We start from the raw sequence: 18,882 nt of genomic DNA on the forward strand, positions 1-18,882 counted from the left end.
TTGAGGAATTTGCAGCTGGAATCAGGGCCTTTTAAGAGTCCTCAAACGGAGCAGAAGGAAATTATTTTTAATTAGGGCAAGAGCTTGTTTGGGGCTGCATGTCCCTCTCCTGTGGGGTGCAGGGAGGCCAGACTTTGGGAGGGCAGGCCCAGAAATGGGTGTAACAAATACTGAAGGGTCAGACGTGCCTGCATCCACATGCCCTGCTGGGAGGAAGGGGAGGAGGAGGAGGTCAGTGGCCCTGCCAGGAAATCCCCCATTTTTGGGGCCACCGTGCTGAGGGTGGGTGGAAGCCTTGGGGAGATGCTGAGGCAGGAGGGGCTGGAAGGGTGCACTGTTTGAAACAGATGGCAGAGGCTGTGGAAGAGCAGATTCTGGCTCAGGAAATGGGAAGGAGGGTTTAAGGGAAGAAGCAGAGCTCTCTCTGTAATACACCATCAGAAGTGTTTATTCTGTGGCAGTGAGAAGAACCCATAATCAGCTGTGTGCACATCAATTATTTAAAACAATTCCAGCAAGTACAGCCCTTGACATCCCTCACCAGCCCCACCCCCCCAACAAAAATACTTTGAGTGATCAAAAGTTATTTTAATTCCTTCTGCTTCAACACCAAGTATTTGTTCAACTGGATTTGCTGTCGTCACGTAGGAGGGGAAAAAAATTTTTAAAAAAAAGAGCTTGGGCAAGAGAGTGAAGTTTTTCCTCAGCTCTATCAACAGGATGTCCTTTGTTCTGAAATACTGCAGAAATCATAGTAAGTCTTAGAAGAGTTATCCAGTCACTGGAGCACTGAACACTTCAGAATCTGTGTCGCTTGCAAATCCTTATTTCTTTTTGGCAGCTTTTCTAGGTAGGAGAGTGATGGAGGAATCGAGTCCGTGGGCAGGTCCACACCTTTGCAGTCACACTAAAAGGATGAACTGGAAGCACAAAAAGAGAAATAAAGACAGTGTAAGAAATGTTGTCCGACAGGGAAATTCCTGTCCCATGACCACGGAGTTATGGAAAAGAAACCCCAAATAAGCCTTATTTCAGTACAATAAAATCAGCCGTGTGCTCACTGCTGATTTATGTCCCTGTGCTGTACCTGTTTGACACAGATGTCACACACTCACATTCCTGTTAGAACCATCAATTTAAAGCCTGTTATGGACGTAATTCATTACTGATGGGAGCTAAACGAGTGGCTGATGGCTCCCTTTTGGGCGGCCCAGCAGAGGGGAAATGAGCCCCCCACACCCCGATCGATCGTTCAGGGGATGAAAGATCCCCCATCTCCCTGCCTCAGAGTGGGGAGGGGGGGAAGGAAGAGGAGCAAACACTCAGCTCCTGATTCTGTATTCGGGGCACATCCCCACTGCCTTATTATCACATCAGAGAGCCGGGACCCATCAGCGCTTTCATTACACAACCACTTCCTCCCCCAAGATTTTCTAATTCCGCCATCTTAATTTGTTTGGGGGACTCTCGGCAGCCTGCTCCCCTATCAGAGGGGAAATTTGCTTTATTAGACAACATCTCGGAGCAGTTAATCCTGCAACTTTATTTTAGACCTTGAGAGGTCAATGCATAATTTAGAGGGGTTTGGATTCCCTTCTGATTGCTTCTCGCTCAAAGACAACCTCGATGATCCGAGCTCAGCTTTCCGAGGGCCAAAGCTCTGCTTTCGTCTCCAGCTCTGCTGCCACGGGCTCTGGCTCCCGTGCCTGGCCCACGGGGTCACATCCTGGCACCCTCATTGCCCTGGGAATGGGAGCAAACTGCAGCCAGCCCCCCTGCTGCAGTGTGTCAAACTCTGACTGCATTCCAGCCTGCAGCACGGGAATCCTGGGGCTTGCAGACAGCAAAGGACCAGCACAGCCTTTCCCAGCCACAGCCCTCTTGCCATCAATAATTGTTTCGTTTTTGCTGCCTTTGCTTTGCTGGTCTGTAAGAATCCCAACAATGATGTGGTCAGGGACATAAAAAGAAATAAAAAAGCAAAGGAGATCATTTCCAGGCAGTTCACAAAGGCTCCTCTGTCACACGGTGGTGCAGAGAAATTCTGTGCTGGTGGGTCCTGTTGCAAGTGGAGGGAGTGAAACCTGGAAATAATGTTATTTCATCTCTGTGACACATAAACAAGTCAATTCAAATGTCAATTCTCAATGGAACACGAGATCTCCTGGAAATGTGAGGCCCATTCAAACCTAAAAAATAACAGTGAGTTATAAAAATATCTGGTAGATTTTCAGGACATGTCACATTAAAGAGGTGAGAGTTGGAGAGACAGACTCTTTCTAAACAAAAAGCTAAGAACAAGAAATAGTTTTTTGGATTCTCTAGTGTTTGCCTCATTTCCTTGAAAAGCTCCTGAAACCAGTGTCATGTTTATTCAGCTTTTAATCAAGAGTGAGGCAGTCCTCTTTTAATTAAAGCTGAGCCAGTTTTAATGCATTTTAACAGCTATAATTCTATCAAATGCTCCATTTGGAGACTTCTCTGCCCAAGCCTTACTTATGCAAAGCTCTCATTACTGCAGTCATCTGTGGTGTTGCCAGTGCTCTAAGACAAGGGAGGGTGAGTTTCTATGTTACATACAGATACATGTGTTTACCTCTTCCAGATCTGAGCAATGACCTCCACCCGGGACAAGTAAGGAGTTTCTGCCCTGCCTTGCTGACCTTGCCCCCACAGCTCTGAGAACCAAGCACAGTTCATGTTGTATTTTTGGTAAACCACCCTGGGCTCAGAAAGGAGATATTTACAGCTAAGTGTGTGTCTGATCTAGAGATACACAAGGCAGATATTCAGGAATGAAGATATGTGTGTCATACATGTATATGTGATATACACTGTCTGTGTTTGTCCTTTCAACTCCATAAAAGTCTGCAGGAAGAGTTTGTGCTCCAGCAGACTGTTTCGTGCCCAGAACATTGAAAAAGGTAATTAAAGTTATTTTTCTGCACCAGCTTGCAGACTGAGACCCTAAATGACTCACCCAGTGTCTGAGGTTTCAGAGCCACAGCGCTGCTGTGCAGACAGAAGCCGAGCTGTCAATATCGGGCCACCGGCGGTGCCCCGCTGCGCGGCCTGCTGGGAATGTGAAAGGGTTTGCAAACAAAAGCGGGAAAAGCCCAGCGCGGGACCGACCTCCCAGTCCAGCGAGAGACGTTCCCATCCTTTGCCCGTGTCCTGGCAGACTGCAGTTTGTCCACGCGGTGTCCGTCTGTCGCACACAGAGCTCCTGGTAGCCCCTGAGAAGGGAGGAGCGCGGCTCCGGCGCGGATGCAGGGGGTGCCGCTGGCGCCGTGCGCTCTCCCGGCAGCCGGCAGAAGGGCTCGGTGCCACTCGGCCGGCAGCACGGGCATTCCAACACTTGTCGGGCTCGGGTTTGGGGCTTTTTATTTGTTCTCCTGTGGTTTGTCTGGTTTCGCTGGGAAGAGCGGGGTCCGTGAGGTCCTGTCCTGACGATGCCGAGTGAGCCGGAGGAGCGGGCGGGTCTGAGCGGGCAGGGATGCGCCTGGCCGGGTGCCCCCGGTGCTACCTGACCTTCTGCAGCTCCTGCCGCAGCCAGGAGGGCAGGGGCTGGCCCAGCCTGTGCAGCAGCTTGGACAGCTCCACGTTGTGCTCTCGGTAGTAGCTCGACAGAAACGCTCGGGACTGAGAGGGGGGAGAAACAAAGCAAGGTCAGGAAAAAAGAAACCCACCCCGCAAGCAAATGGGCTCTGATCCCACCGAGGGCTCCCACAGGGGGAACTCAATGCTCTCTGGTTCAAAGCTCGAGTTTCTGATTCCTGAAAACATCAACCCAGTGAAAATGCAAGAGAAAATAGTCAGCGTGTTTATTTAAGGTCAGTATTAAAACTGCTCCCATAAATTTCTGAAAAGCCCTTACCTCTTGGTCCATTGGTGGGTATTTCCGACCTTTGCTTTTCCCCAGGCACTTTGTTTTCCCTCCTTCCAATAACTGGCACCAGAAACCTTTCTGAGGGTCAAACCTGTGGAGGATCACATTTTTTATAAGATCTTCCTACAGAAACATCTCCTGGCTACTGAGACATCAGTGTTAGCCCACATCTAGTGCTGCACACATCTCTCTAGATGACCTGAACTCTGAGGACAGAGGGGGCAACCTGTGTAAACTCTGGGGCTTCATTTTTTCCCACAAATCTGCCTTGGAAATGCCTAAAGGCAGGAAGTTTTTCCCACTGTGCTCTACCTGCACTGGGTAATTTTTATTGTCCTTGTCCAGCACACAGGGTGATGTGCAGCTCTCCTGAGCAAGCGCTGGTTGGGTGCTGCTGATTTCACCTGCCTGGAGAAGAAGCTGGCTGCTCCCTATCACTGCATCTAAATACCATTTTCCTTCCTAGGATGGCATTGTAGCATAAGCACTGTCTTAGCAGCCTTATCTGAACCATGCCATTTGATTGTGGTGTCTGAAACAGAGCAGAGATAGAAGGGGTTTGGGTGAGGGCTTGGACACACGCGCTCGCTGAGCAACGAGCGGCACGCGGCGTTGAGTTTGGAATTTACTGCTCCGGGACTTGCAGCAGCCATAAAGCATCCAAACGCTGCACATCCCTGCTGCTCAGCAGATGTTTGAGAGGGATGAAGGATAATTGGCTGGAACACAGAGTTAATTAGTTACACACCACCTTTCTGCCCCTGCTCTGTCCCTATGACATGGAGGCGCCTGCAATTTGCTGCTGGGCAGGAGTGAGTGAATTTCAGGAGAAGGGTGAACCTTCTCCATGGGTTTTTTCTTGCCCAGCCTATTAATGCAGCCTGACCTTTGTTTCCTAAATTGTCTCTGTAGCTCTATCAATTAAAAACAAATAAATCATTGATTAAATGGGTATATTGATGATAGATTCATTTCTGCTTTGGCCTTTCCCATCTGCTCCTTGCATGGTGGAGTGCTTTAGCTGCTTTGCATTAATTTCCCAAGAGGAGCAGCAACATCGTGTGCTGGGTAAAAGGGAAACTGCAAAACTATGCCCCAAACAACCTTTCTGCCTCAGAAGGAGCTCATTGAACATTATGGAAAGGATGTGCAAATTTGGGAAGGGGACAAGAGGGTGAGACACTTTGGGCTGAATTCAACCCTCTGTGTTCAGAAATCACAGAACTCTCAGGGCTTCAGTAAATGTAATTGGGCACAGTGGAGATATTTATTTAAAAATAGTGATAGCCCTAAGGCTAAAGCTACAGGGGAGCATTTTAGAGCTGTCAGCAGAAATCCTTGGAGGCCTGGTTATCTTCCCTTCCCTGCAGAGGAAGCCTGGGGGAGAGGCAGGGTTTTGGGAAGGCAGTACCTGATGCCAGACCCAGGGAATGCCTGTGAGGGCAGAGCCAAGCAATGCCTCCATGAGGATCTTTCTCTCACTCTCTGACAGAATGTAGCAGCCCTCCAAGGGAGAACATCTTCCTAAGCACACTCCTCTCATCTTGTGTTTCCCTCCAGCCCTGCCTCTGTGTCCCCTCTGCTCCCCTCCCATGGCTCCCTTCTGTCTGGGTTGGTTTCTCTCTCCTGCAAGACTTTCACACAATTACTCAGGGTGATGGACTTGTTGCTCAGTGCTGTTCACAGGACTGGCTCCTTAGGCTGCTTCCTGACACCTTTAAGAATGTGTGCTGTGCAGTTGTTAGGCAGTAATGACTGGGAACAATCCTATGCAATCTTTCCCCCCTTGACAAGCCCTGCCAGAAAGCAGCTACACACGTTAATGCATTTTCCCCTTCCATCCCAAATCCGTGCAGAAGTGAGGGCTTCCACAGCACATTTGCATTCCTGATGCCTCTAAACAGGGAGTGCATAATTTTATGGATCTGTTTACAATCCATTTTTCCTGTCCAAACCAGTATGAGAGGCCAAATTTCTTCCTGCTGTGCGACTCCACTGACTTTAATTTAGTTCCAGCAAGGAAGATGTATGTCTGTGGGTGTGGATTTTAAAAACCCAGCAGAAGGCACTGCAGATGTGCAGTTGTGAGTTGTTCAAGCATCAATAGCTCAGCTCTGTGATCAGACTCCTCCTCCCCTCCACCGTCTTTGGAAACCAGTGACTTAAAAAATTGCATTCTGAAATCCAAAATTCTTCCTCTAGAAAAAGGTTTTGGCAGAGTGACTTCCTTAAGCACTGAAGTCTTACTTTGAACCTATGCTATAAATAAGCTGAACCCTGCCAGGAGAGGAAACATTAAATGGGAATTGCAAGCAGAGAGGAGCAGTGTGGGGCAGCTGCAAAGTCTGTGGTTGTGTTTCCCTCAGGAGCAGCCTGCAGGGAAGGTGAAGCAGAGGCTTTGCTGCTTCCCACTCCATGTGCTGGCTCAGGGGCTTGGAAAAGCAGTGCCAGGCTTCCAAGGGCATGGATATCCCAGGGCTGGGGCTGGAAGGAGATGGTGCTCCTCACACAGGGAGGCTCAGGGCCAAAGCTTCTTACAGTTTTCTGCTGGACTAAGAGGGGAGAGGGGAATTCAGCCCACTCCCACCCCTGCAGGAGTCTCAGCTGTGAGTGGAAATCCAGACAGGAGAATGGGATTAGGGAAGGAGTGCTTCTCACCCAGCCTCTGCCATCAGGCTCCTTTGGAATGGTAAATCCAAACTTTCCACCTGACACTCCAGGCTTCAGCTCCTGGAGACTGATGGAAGAGAAGCCCAAGCTTCTCAAAGTTACTGTTATCCTGATGTGTTGTCTATTTGTAATTAATAATGCAGGGATCCTGGTGGGAGGGGGTGTGCCCTGGGACCCCAGAGGGCAGGTAAGAAAAGGAATACACTCACGTTAGGGCTTCAGAGTAATTGTAGTGAGGAGAGACTCCCAGAAACTTCTGCACTTCATCCATCACAGTAGCAGGGTCACTTCTCAGCTGCTGTCCATCAATAATGAGCAACTGCAGGGGTAAATATGGCACTGATTTGGAAACAGGACTAAGGGTAACCAAAAAATGGCATTACTTCACTTCTGTGACAACCTGGACTTAAATGAGCTTTAAATGACTTTGTGCAGTGCTAAAAGCATTCATGTGGATGAACTCCTGTTTAGGTTTGCTTTTTACTTTATTGAGTTGGATTTACATAGGTGGGCACCTTGTAATTCTGTGTGTGCAGCTTGTTCCAGTGCAGGAGGTAAACCTCCCAAGCCAAACCTGACAATTCTGAGAAAAGAGATAAGGAAAGGGTGTTAAATATTGTTGAGGTTTATGATGTGTCTGTGGGACATCCTGAGGAGACAAGGCAGCAGCTCCAGGTGAGGGCAGAGGAGGAGCCCAGGGAACAGGGCATGGGATGCTCAGCACCCTCTTCATGCTCAGAGTTTGCCAGGACATCCCCCTCTCCTTTGGAGGAATAAGTTGGGATGAGGTGGGCAAGGAGGAGACGTGGTCTGTTTGCTCCCAGGGCAATGTTGCCCTTGGTGCCAGCTCAGCAGCTCTGGGCAGGAGTCCTTCCCCATTTATGAAAGAGTAGAAAGGCCAGAGAGGAAAGAAGGAAGTAAATGACTGAGATTTTCTCCCTTCTCCTGGAAATGGGATTGACCTGCTTCTCCTCTCTGTAGTACAGCTGAGGCTGGATGAAAAGGAGAATGTGGATTGCAAGAGGGCAGAACTTCTAGTTCTTTTTGTTGTTTGTTTGGGTTTCTTTTCCCCAGGTCCCTGACAAAGTAGGCACTGCTCAGCTCTGCCTCCTTCCAGCACATTCTGTCCCAGCCAGAGCAGTCTCTGGGGATCCTTGCTCATGGCAGAGCCTCTTACAGCTTTGTCTGACAGGAGGTGCAGATATGAACTGCCATCTCACCCTGTCCTTGGATAAAGAGTGCCCATGCATGTGCTTTGCAGCACTAAAATGTTGGCTTTAGGGTATTTTATTATTGTTACTTCAACAATGGAAATATTCTTCAGATCTATGCATTTAGGTGAATTTTTCATGACAAAGGAAATAAAAGACAATTCAATAAAATATCTGAAGGAAGAAGGGGCAAAAGAAGGAACCTGTGCTCCAACCCTGAGAAAGGCCAATTCCATCTGAGGATCAAAGACACGAGAAGCTTTCTATGAGAGGGACTGAGTGGGGAGCAGGATGAAATTTCTATTTCAAAAAAGCCCTGGCATTTTCGAAACGAATTTGCCAGCCCTTCCCACAAGGTCTGGAGCTGCACCAGCCCGGCCCTTACCTGGGAGGGCGGGAAGTGCGAGAGCCACCTGTGGATGTGCAGCGCGTACCAGCCGGGTGTCAGGCAGCGCCGCTGCAGCGCCCGCAGCTCCGGCGGCGCCCGGGGGCCGCCCGTGATCACCTGGAAAAAGTCGAACCTCAGGGCAGCGGGGTCCTCGTGGGAGCGCTGGTGCTGCGGGGAGATAGGGAAATCAGTGCCACGGGCATGCTGGAGACGAAGCCTGAAATCTTCAAAATCTCAGAAATCACTGTTTTACTGCTTCGCCTCGGCAGCTGGAAAGGTGGCAATGAGATATTACCTGGTGCAAACTGCAGCCCCTGGCCGTGCTTTGTTCCTTGCAGAACTTGCTGGCAGGATCAGAAATGGTGTATTTCCTGCTATCCCAACCTTATTAGTCTGAGTCTATTTTAACACTGCATTTAGTGTTTCCTTTATGTGTTTGCCTACGCCATTTTTCACAAGCATGCTTTTACATTTCCCTAAAAATAGAATTTTTAATAGTGCAGATTTTATTATGGAAGGGTGTGGGCTCAGTAAAAGGCAAGGAAGAGGATCCTGGAGTTTTCTGGGGAAAACAACAGGCTTGCTTTTGTTTCCAAGGAGAGAAAAAAGTCAGTGTCTCCAATCACAGCTCTTTTTACCTCCTTGGAAACTTCAGGAGACACTGGGTCCATCTGAGCACCGCTGCACACTGCTGAGCTTATATGCTGGGGGAAGGGAAGCGGGGCCAGACCCTCAGCATCAAGAGCTCTGATTCCCTGGCTGGGCTCCTCTTCCCTGTGCATCTCCCTGGGCACAGAGCACTGCTCTCCCTCTCTGCGCTGTCAGCTGTAATTGAGATTAAACTGTTTGCTTCCAGCTGGTGGCAGCTCTGTGCTGGGAACTTTCATCATTCCTGACACCGGTGTCGCAGGTGCCAGCTGCAAAAGCTGGCATCCAGCACCCTCCTGCTCCCACGGGGTGCCAAGGCTGTGCCATAAGTCCCATCACTTGCTCAAGGACACAGATTCCCACTGATGCCAGCCATCATCCCCTGCCAGTGGCTCAGAATTCCCTACCTGGTACCAGGAGTACGCGCGGTCGGACGGGTCGATGAGGATGGTGATGATCTTGGCCTTGGGGATGAGGGAAGCAGCTCTCTTGGGAGCTTCCTCAGAATGGAAATAGTTGGCACTTTTCTCAAACAGGAGGTCGGTGGTGGTGTTGGAAGGAGTGGGGAAGAATTCCATGTACCTTGGAAGGGAAGAGCCCTGTCAGAATCAGCAGCAGCACAACAGGGTCATGGCCCCGTGCTTCCCATTTCATGGTGGGTGAGAAGGTGAATTTTCAGACCTAATTCTCAAGAAGCAAAATTGAATTTTTCAGCTCAGCCCAGACTGGAGTAATGGGAATGCATCTTGGCTCTTAGGTGGTGCTGGTAATAGCTAAAGCCCTCATGAAGTCTGGTAATTAGGTTTTTCCTGTGATGGATGGGATTTTTGCTAATAACTTCAGTGTCAAAGGGATATCTTTCACCAGTCTGGAGTGAGTTCAGTTTTAGCTGCAGAAAAAAATGGGAAAAGCTTCAAAATGTCAACATTTAATGTCAACATTTAAATGTCAAACTGTTTAATTTTAACATTGTTGAAGTACTTCATTTTGGAACTGACATATCTTTGCTTTTGGACGCTTTCAGAATGCAAGATTTGAATTTTGGCTTTGAATGGTCTTTTCCATTTGAAATTGATTGGATGGATCCTCGTGAAGAGATAAATGGAACCTCACTTCATGAAAAGCCACTTTGGAAGGAACAGAGTGTAAGTCAGTGCAGCTACAGCTATGACAAGACAGAGATGTTATTCAGCATGAAGACAGAACTCATGACAGATCTGCCTCTTGCATTCATCTGTGTGAAAACTCAGAAAATTCCTTCTGTAATATCTAAACAAAATTAGGGGCTTGATTAAATGCCCCATCATTACCAATTAGATTCTCTTTCCATCTGATAATTCCCAGCATAATGAATTCATCCAGTAATTAAGGCCATGTCACACCCGCTCCTGGAATTGTTCCACCATGATTTTCCATGTATTAAGAATGAACACCTCGTTTTTGTCATTCTTCTTACCAGTCAATTCCCTTGTGGTAGTTGTTGCCATTGAAGAATTGAACTTCCTCAAAAGTTTTTGGGCTGGGGAGATTGCTGATAATGGAAGGATGCATCAGAAGAAATAAATAAAGGGCTGTCGTTCCTATGACAACGAAAACAGATGCCATTAGGAAATATTAAAAAATAAAAAAAAGCACCTTTGACTTTGTAGAAACTTTTTAAAAGCTCTCCTTGTGCTCCTTACCTGTTTTCTGGGGTCCTATCACCAGGAATTTGGGCAGGTGGTGGCAAGTTTTGTCTCTGGACCAAATATCCCTGTGTCGCTTATCGTCACACGGGTTCTGAAGGACAAAAGGTGGTGGTGGCATCACACTGGGGCACCTGAAACCTCTGCAGGGCCTCAGTGTTCTGCACCACTGCCAGAGCCCCACACTGAGCAGCAACATCCCACAGTGGGTGTACAATGGCTTTGGATGACTGAGGACAAGGGTCAGTCATCAGCAGAAAAGAGGAATGGGAAAAAAAAAAAAGATTGGAACATTGATTTAATCACGTTTGCATCTGAGGTTCAAATGGAAGCCTCTGGATGGCTTTGAGGCATTACTTTTTGAGCTGTCAGAATGGTTTTGGATGCATGGGGCTTAGTGCCAATTTTAATTTACGTGAGAATGCAAAAGGGAAGGACAAAATAGAAATGTGGGATATTATTCATCTCCTTATCTTTCTCCTACCTATGAATGCAAAATAAAGACCTGTGAACAAAAGGCCCTGCAGAAGAGGTTGGGACTGGGCTGCTCTTCAAAGCAGTTATCATACAGATGCTGCTTTTGCAGAGGTAACAGAGGATACACTTTGCTGGTGAATAAAATTAACAAAATGTGACGGAGAAAATCATCAGCTGAATGGAATTGCTGCAGCCCAGTGGAGATATTATGGATTTATACTTCCTTTGTAGCTGGGCCAAAAATAATAGGGGAAAATTTCTGCACCTTTTTGCCAGTGTAAGCCCTAAATAACTGCACATGTTTCCTTGGTGCCCCCCTGGATTTAAGCCTGTGCAGCCACAAGCTCAGTGTGGCTCACTGTATTCCAGGTAGGCGAAGAGGCAGGTACAGGTAACCATTAAATGACAGCATTGAACTCACATTCCCATGCTTGAAAAAGGCTTTTTAGAGGAAAAGATGCTTGTTCCAACGAGGGGATTACAGCTGGAGGAGGAAGAGGAGGTGACTTTACCTGCCAGAGGGGGTCAGTCTGCTCGGGGAAGAGCTGGAAGTACTTCTGGGCCAGCTGCACGGGGGGCAGCGTCTGCAGCCTCAGGTTTGTGGAGCTCCTGACAAAGCTGGCAAGGTTGGCAAAGGTGTAGAGGCCCAGGCGGTCGTTGCCGTAGTTGGACAGGTGGGTCATGAAAATGCTGATCTGGGGGCAAGAGGAGCCTTTCAGACATGGCACACCAAAAATCCAAATTGCAGTCCCACCCCAGTGCTGGCTGGTGTGTCTAGAATAGCATGGCTGTAAGTAGGGGAATAAATTCTGTCACAGAAACACTCCCAGGCTCTGTGAAGAATGGTATCTCAGCTAAGTATCTCTGTCTTTATTTTCTCCTTAACGCTGATATGACTTCTTTTTATCAGCCTTTACGTGGCCACTGCCTTGTAGATCTCATTATTTATTTCAGAGGGATAAAGAGAGCTTATAAGAACAATGTGACAAGTGCACAATGCAACAGCATTTTCTTTCCACGAGGTGATTAAACTCAGTTTTGTGGCTGTTTTGCCTGTAGATTGTCATTATTTACTTTTATGAAGACGGCACTAAACTGAGTGTTGTCACTTGGCTGTTTTAGTCAGTGCAGGGGCCTGAACCGGGGTGGACTGACAGTGAAATTGGATTACAGCTGCAGGCAGATTTGGGGGATTGAAGCACCTTCATTCTGAGGAAACTAGCTATCAACAGTGGGGACACCTGGTTCCCTGGTAAATGGTTTGCTTTGCAGAGAGATAATTGTGTCCAGGTGAGCCTTGACTGGGATGATAAGGAAAGGGAGGAGTTTATAAAGTCATGTGCAAGACAGTGGGGCCGAGGCTGTAGGAGAGCCCCTGTTCCTTCCTCCTTTGGGAGCTGCTGGAGGTGTCATGTTCAGGTCTGTGCATTTTGAGTTTTTTAATTCAAAGTGAATTGAACTGATGTGCTGGATGGCTGCTGGGTGTGGTTTGAGTGATGCCTTGCACAGCCCAGGCCTGGGGAATGGTGTTTATGCAGCACTCCTTTGGAGCCTGGGCTCTGAACTACCTCTGTGTGTGTCTCAGGAAGGTTTGTAGCAGTGATCCACCTGCAGAGAAAGCTTTCCCTTCTGCAGGTTCCTGCCCTGCTGTCCCAGGCTTGTCCCTAGCACATCAGGGGATGAGAGGCCACTAGCTTCCCACTCTCACCCTCTTGCTGTGCCAAGGTGGTGCTTCTTTAACCACCAGCCCCCAGTGCCTGGAAATGTGTCCATTAGTTTGGTAAATTATTAACAAGGAGCTTTTAGTGCTCCTGCAAGGGGGAGACAGATGGAGCTTAGGAGAAAGTGTCCCTCATGGCCCTTCTGCAGCGGGATTGCATTCTGCACACTTGATGCCACAAAAGGTAATTTATTCTTCCCTTTTATTCTGCTCTGGGCCTGGCTTAAGCAGAACTTGGAAGCTGTACAAGTTGTTTTTTTCTGTGGATTGATTTGGTGGATTCCAGCGCCTGTGTGTTTTATGACCCAAGTATTTGACATAAACAGAGTGAATCTTAAAATTACCCTGAACTTAGTGCATGCTCTAAGTGCTACCCCAGAACCATAAGGAAGGTAATAAATCATCCTTTCCTCACAAAATAAACCCTAGCCAACACAAACAGATCCTTGCTAGTTCAACTCCTGCAAATGTGAAAAGTTCTTCCTGCAAACTGCTTTAAAGTGCAGGAAAGGAAAACACTTGTAGGAAATGTTGCTGGAGAATATCACTTGGTTTCTGGAGCACTTGTTTGATGAGTGCTAAAGGGTCTGCCAATGGCGTTTAAAGTTATTGCACCAAATGAAGTATGCAAGTAAATCTGTGTGCTCCTTGGGCTTTGTTTACACTTGAAAATGAATGAGATTGTTTTTAATGTTAAAATGTACTTGTAGGAGATGAGTATTAGCTTATTCTAGGAGTTTAATTATGCTGCAAACCAATTTAAAATATACAGTTAATCACTCTTCATGGAGTTGAAAGATCTTGGCCGTCTCTTTTGACTTCTTTTGCTCCAGTGGTCTTTTTGGAAGTGAAAAAGCCCCAGATATGATGCATTATTCATGGAGGAAAATGGGATTTAATTCTTTGCCATCTACCTCAAAATCACTGGGGATGAAAGGTGATGGGTTTTAACAGTTCACATTTAGAGCATGGATGATATCAGATTGTTTGCAAACTAATGGCAGGACCATGACACCATTTCACTGTGTGGTTTTTGTCTCTAGGGCTATTTCACGGCACTTACATCTAGAATTCGGATACACAGTGCTTTCTCTATGTGGAATGTTGTTTTCTCCATATGGAATGTTGTTTTCTCTATGTGGAATGTTGTTTTCTCTATGTGGAATGTTTGTATATGTAGGCTTGTGTTATAGAAAATGAAGCCTACAGTAGCTAGCAGAGAGAAACAAAGGGCTTTTTTTTAAAAAAAGTATTTGAATATAAACCAGTGCCTTGAAACTGTGTTCTGTACTCAGAGTTTGTGTGCTTGCTCTGGATGCACAGCCCTATTAATTTAAAATAAAGAGCTTTTTTCCTTTGTGGCTGCCAACCTTAGCACAGCTTTAGCTCAAAGCACTTGGTTTTGGCCAAAGATTAGCCACCTGCCTCTGGAGGGCCCAGCTGGAGTGCAACACAATCTCAAGGATGGCAATCCCGTGCTGGGAATGAAAGATTGGCTGATTCCTTTCTGTTGGGATCTGAAACTCCCCCTTATCCATCGACCAAGCACTTGCAACGAAAAAATCCATTAGCAAACTTAGGTATAAATGTGTTCCACCTCATCCTCTCAGCCATTCCACAATTAAATAGGATCAATGTTCCCCTTTAGTCCTTTCCTCCTGCTGCTTGGCCCATTGCTGGAAAGCCCAGGAGCCAGAGTTGGGTGTCATGTGGGAATTCTGCTGCTCTGAGAGGAAATGGATGTTTACTGTCTTTAGCAGCTTTTGAAAATCAGGTTTGCCAGAAGGGAGGAATTAATGCGGTGCAGCTTGGCCTTGTGCTGGGCAATCCGTGGTGTTCCTGCAGGGATGTAGATGTGCATTTCCTGTGGAAGTGCATGTACTGCATTTCCTGTGGAAGTGCATGTACTGCTCGGCTCCTCTCCCAGCCAAATGCATTCTGCTTCCCCACGGCGCTCCAAGTGCCGAGGCCCGGAAGGGGATCAGGGGGGCAGCCCCTTGGGTTTCTGCCTGTGGCAGTGGGATTGCAGAGCTGCCAGGTTTCCTGTGCTCATCCCTGGTGGCACAGCCTCTCAGTCTGTGGCAGCTCATCCCTGTCCCAGCCCGGAGCCTCCTGCTCTGGATTGCCTCGTCCCTCCCGAGGCAGAGCCCTGCTCCGGATAATGAATCCCCTCACGCAGCTGCTTGTGGGGCTGGGGGGAAGCTGGGAGGGAGATTTTTGTGTTGACAAAGCACTAATTTTAATAATGACAAATGGCTTCTCTAGAATTCAGCACTATTCATATTCATGACCCTTCTGCTGCTGAAGCAAAATCATTTATATGCCTGAAAATCATGCTTTTTTTATTTTTTCTTTTTTTTTGATTTTGCTCTCTTTCTACTCTGCGCATCTGTTTATACTTTATTGCTCTTGACAGGATAATCAAATATTTTCCAAATATAATATCTCTAAAGAAAGCAACAAAGTCAGTGTTTGGACAGAAACATTTTTGTCTTTGATTGAAGGGGAAACAAAACCACAGTATGGCATTTTATTTCCTGTGCCCATATTCATTACTCTTTCTGCTCTCCACCTCGAGTGCTCCCAGGATGGGAATGGAAGCTGCTGTCCAGCAGTGGTAGGAATGGCCTTGGGACAGCTGTACAAATGTTGCAGAGCCTCTATGCTGTTTTAAAATTCCCTATTGGAAGAGCAAAATTGGTTCTCATTTACCCAGGAACGCTTTCTGCTTTTCCATTGTTTAGTTGGCAGGATTAAATGAATTCCTCAGTATTGACAAAACAATCTTGTGCCTTGTTCCTTTCCTTCTGAGAATACAGTTGCTCGGTTTGATATTTTATTTATTTTTTCTGTTATCTCGCCAAGTTTTGCTTCTAAAGTAAAGGCTAAATCACATGAGCACGTTCCAACACAGCCACTGCTCCCCAGGTCACACACGTTTGTGACACCACATGGTGCAGGGGGGTCCCAGATGAAGAAAACTGGTTGGGAGGTTCTAATCTATTAGTTATAAATGTCAGTTAAATGTCTCTTTTTTTTTTTTCAGAGCCTGTAAGTAGAAAAAAAAAGAGGGTTTTTAGTTTTTTTTTTCCTCTCAGCACATGCATTGAGAGGCTGTGAAAAAAATAACTGCGGCTGCTGATGAATTTGTGCAATTGGTGTGTGGCTGTGTGAGGGTGGAGGATCTGAATGGAAGTTTTATGGCTGTTCATTTGTCACACTTGTGTAAGTGATCAGCAGCACAGCTAATTGTGGCCAAAGCTGCTGCCACTCGCATCTGTGGGCCCCAGGAAGCTTTTGCAGAAGTCTACAGCAATTCAATTCTCTTGTTATTTCCATTTTCTACTGAAATTCATGACACAGGAATTTGTTTTCTTGCCATCTGTGTTTTCTCTCTGAAAAGACTTCCTTAGACTATAAACTCTCTCTTAAGAAAAAGAAATTAATCTACTCAGTTCAGACCTAAGAACAAACCCAAGTTCAAATTAAGGAAATGAAGCAGATTGCAGGGGTTTGGGGTACTGTTGGTTTAGGTCAAGCTGAACATGAGGCAGAGCTGTGGAGGACAAGGGACATGCAGGCAAAAAAGGAGCCCAGATGATGATGAGTTTGGGTAAGTGCCCATAAATGACAGTTTCTCTGCCATTTCTCCTTAGAGATGTGGTAAATTAAGGTCTGCTTCTAACTGGGCTTGGAATGATGGGATGCATTGTGTCTTTTATCCCTGACCTGACACTCTGTAATCCCCAGGTGAAGGAAGGAAACATTCCCTGGCATTCCCTATGGAAATGACTGCCCAGGACCCTGCACAGCACACCAAGTTACAGAACAATTCTAAATCATTCTGTTTATTCTGAGCACTCCTATAAACACCAAGAAAGAGTTTTCACCAGGATATTTTCGTTTGAACTGCAAAGAAATGCCTGGCAAGTTGCTATAGGCTGGAGATGCAGGAAATTTATCATTTGTTTTTATAACAGTTCTACTGTCATGTTGCTATCTTAGCAGTTTTCTGACTGCTCTGGGTTATAGAGTGTTCATAAATGATGATTAATTAATCCAGTTTGGTGGCCTACTCTGAGCAAGCAAACCTCAGAGTTAATTTAATTCTCTACTCTTGGTTTCAGAGGAAAAAAATAAAGGCAGCATTTTCAGTTCACTAGAGGATATAATATTCTCAAATCAGCCACTTTCCAATTAATTTGAATGGCGAACACAGCGAGGAAATTTAGTTCTTGGCCATTTACTTCTATTAAGGATTCATTTTCAATAATCAGGGAGTTCTGAGTCAGCTGGTTTTCACCTGGAGGGCTTGCTCCTGACACTTGAATAAATTATTGCATGGTGTGTGCATGAAGGTATCAGATTCTTTGCCTCTCTCCCCAGTACCCCCTTGTTGACATGCAGTCGTTTAGTGCTATTGCTTCCATCCCCCAGCTTGCTGGGAAGGAATTCTGGTGAAATATCAAAATGTGTGGAGTGGAGCAGCAGCTTTCATAAAGCAGGAAAATGTCATGAAAGAAGGAAAGGAGATGTGCTATCCTTGAAATGTTTTCCTGATGCTCTGGGTTTCGAGCTAATTAGTTTCTAAACGTGCTGCTGAAGGCTTGAGTTTCCATGGGATAACATTTCCCTGTCGTAGCTCTGTGCAGCCATATGGGATGAGGGAGAAAAAGGATGATTTACCAAGGGGGGAAAAATACTCAGGAACATGAGGAAGGTCAGAGTTGATTTGTTTGTTTATGATCATTAAGATAAATTCTGATGTAACTCGTTAACAAAACTCCCTTTTAATTTGGTGGAATGAACCTTTCCCTCTTGTCAGGTTGGAGAGGGACACGTGTGTCCCTGTGGGCTGCACCCTGGTAACTGCAGCTCCACAAATATTGACATTTTTTATTGGGAGGTTGTCTGCCTGCTTTTTTCTGTCCCCAAAATGTGCTGAGATGCTCAGCTCACAGGGCCCTCAGCAGAACTGCACTGTGAATTACTTTTGGGTTGCAGCACATTTCCTACAATGCCCAAGGTTATTTTTTATTCTTTCTATAACTATGCTCAGAGAAACAAAGCAAATAAAAAGAAAAACATTACCAGCACTCAAGATGTTCCATAATAACATTCCCAAATCTCTTGTGGAAGGTATAAATTAACCCCTCTCTGCATTTGCTTTTAATATGCCAGAGCAATAACGTGTGATTCTCCTCTGTCTCTGTGATGAGAGAGAGCAGGGAACAAGAAGAAAATCTTGCAAGTGTGGCACATGCGGGACGTGGAGAATGCAGATCTAACAGGCTGGGAATGAGCAAGAGCCCTTTAGTCACGGGGAGAGTTTAAAAATGGAAATGCCTTTAAGTGGCCCTCAGAATTAAAAGCGTCCCATGCCACTTGCCAGGGAGTTGGAATAATAATGTACATTATTATGGGCTGCCTGTAGCTTCTGCTGAGGGGAGTTCAAAGTTACCTTTCAATCACAGGTCTGATTTGGCTCTCGACAACCAAATTCCTGTGAAGAAAAGCTAATCTTCCTGAAATTCATCTGCCACGTTTCACCTCTGCTTAAAGCTTCTTAGGGGTGTTTGATTGAAGTGGGAAGAGAAGCCTGAAGAAGTGTTTAACTTCTCCTTTTTTCTGCTGCTTCTCCATTTTTAACCTGATCTGTCAGTTGCAAATACATGATACTTTGGTGGCTTTGTGGGCCAAATGCTGTGCAGGGCATGCCTGACTCCAGATCCTATGGGGCGAGGCAGGTGTAAACCTAGAGTAGGGAGGGTTATATATATTACAATAGGGAGAAAAATGACTTGTGCCCATTTTTGTGGTGGAGCTATGGAAAGGAGTCAGTGGGAGATGGAGTAAAAACACCCTGTGAGAGAAAGGGGAAAGGAAGAGTCAGCCCAGGTGAATTCCTGTGTAACAGGGAGGGAAAGGAGGAGTAGGAAGGGTGCTGCAGGAAAGGGGTGCCGGGATTCTGGGTTATCCAAAAGCTTTTAAGGTGAATAGGCAATGGGAAAACGTGCATCACATTGGCAAATAAACCAAATTCACTGGCTGCTCAGCCAGGCCAGTGGGTGTTGCTGCTTCTCCTCAAAGCCCCATGCACTCATTTTTGCTGTGGTGTTCAATTGAGGTGCCTTTTGTGCTGTCACTTGCTGGCTTAATAAAAAGCTCTCTGGTTTAAAGAGGTGTTTTTTTTA

The 18,882-nt window shown here is 46.4% G+C and overlaps 1 protein-coding gene across 3 annotated transcripts in view; it reads right to left on the reverse strand.

Moving 5' to 3' along the window:
- Nucleotides 1–425: 425 nt before the first annotated feature.
- NDST4 (N-deacetylase and N-sulfotransferase 4) overlaps nt 426–18,882 on the reverse strand; it is a 105,273-nt gene continuing 86,816 nt past the window's right edge. For 2 of the 3 annotated variants that reach the window (XM_059843675.1, XM_059843674.1), the window contains 9 exons: nt 11,481–11,663; nt 10,489–10,585; nt 10,263–10,386; nt 9,214–9,388; nt 8,156–8,326; nt 6,769–6,878; nt 3,878–3,980; nt 3,133–3,642; nt 426–920 (listed from right to left, as the gene is read on the reverse strand). In XM_059843675.1, the coding sequence (XP_059699658.1) occupies nt 3,523–3,642; nt 3,878–3,980; nt 6,769–6,878; nt 8,156–8,326; nt 9,214–9,388; nt 10,263–10,386; nt 10,489–10,585; nt 11,481–11,663 (1,083 nt within the window). In that variant the 3' untranslated portion in view covers nt 426–920; nt 3,133–3,522. The remainder of the gene's footprint in view (nt 921–3,132; nt 3,643–3,877; nt 3,981–6,768; nt 6,879–8,155; nt 8,327–9,213; nt 9,389–10,262; nt 10,387–10,488; nt 10,586–11,480; nt 11,664–18,882) is intronic. The other variant, XM_059843676.1, reaches the window with a different exon arrangement.

The sequence above is a fragment of the Haemorhous mexicanus genome, chromosome 4 (assembly GCF_027477595.1).
Source record: "Haemorhous mexicanus isolate bHaeMex1 chromosome 4, bHaeMex1.pri, whole genome shotgun sequence".
Classification (NCBI taxonomy): Eukaryota; Metazoa; Chordata; class Aves; order Passeriformes; family Fringillidae; genus Haemorhous; species Haemorhous mexicanus.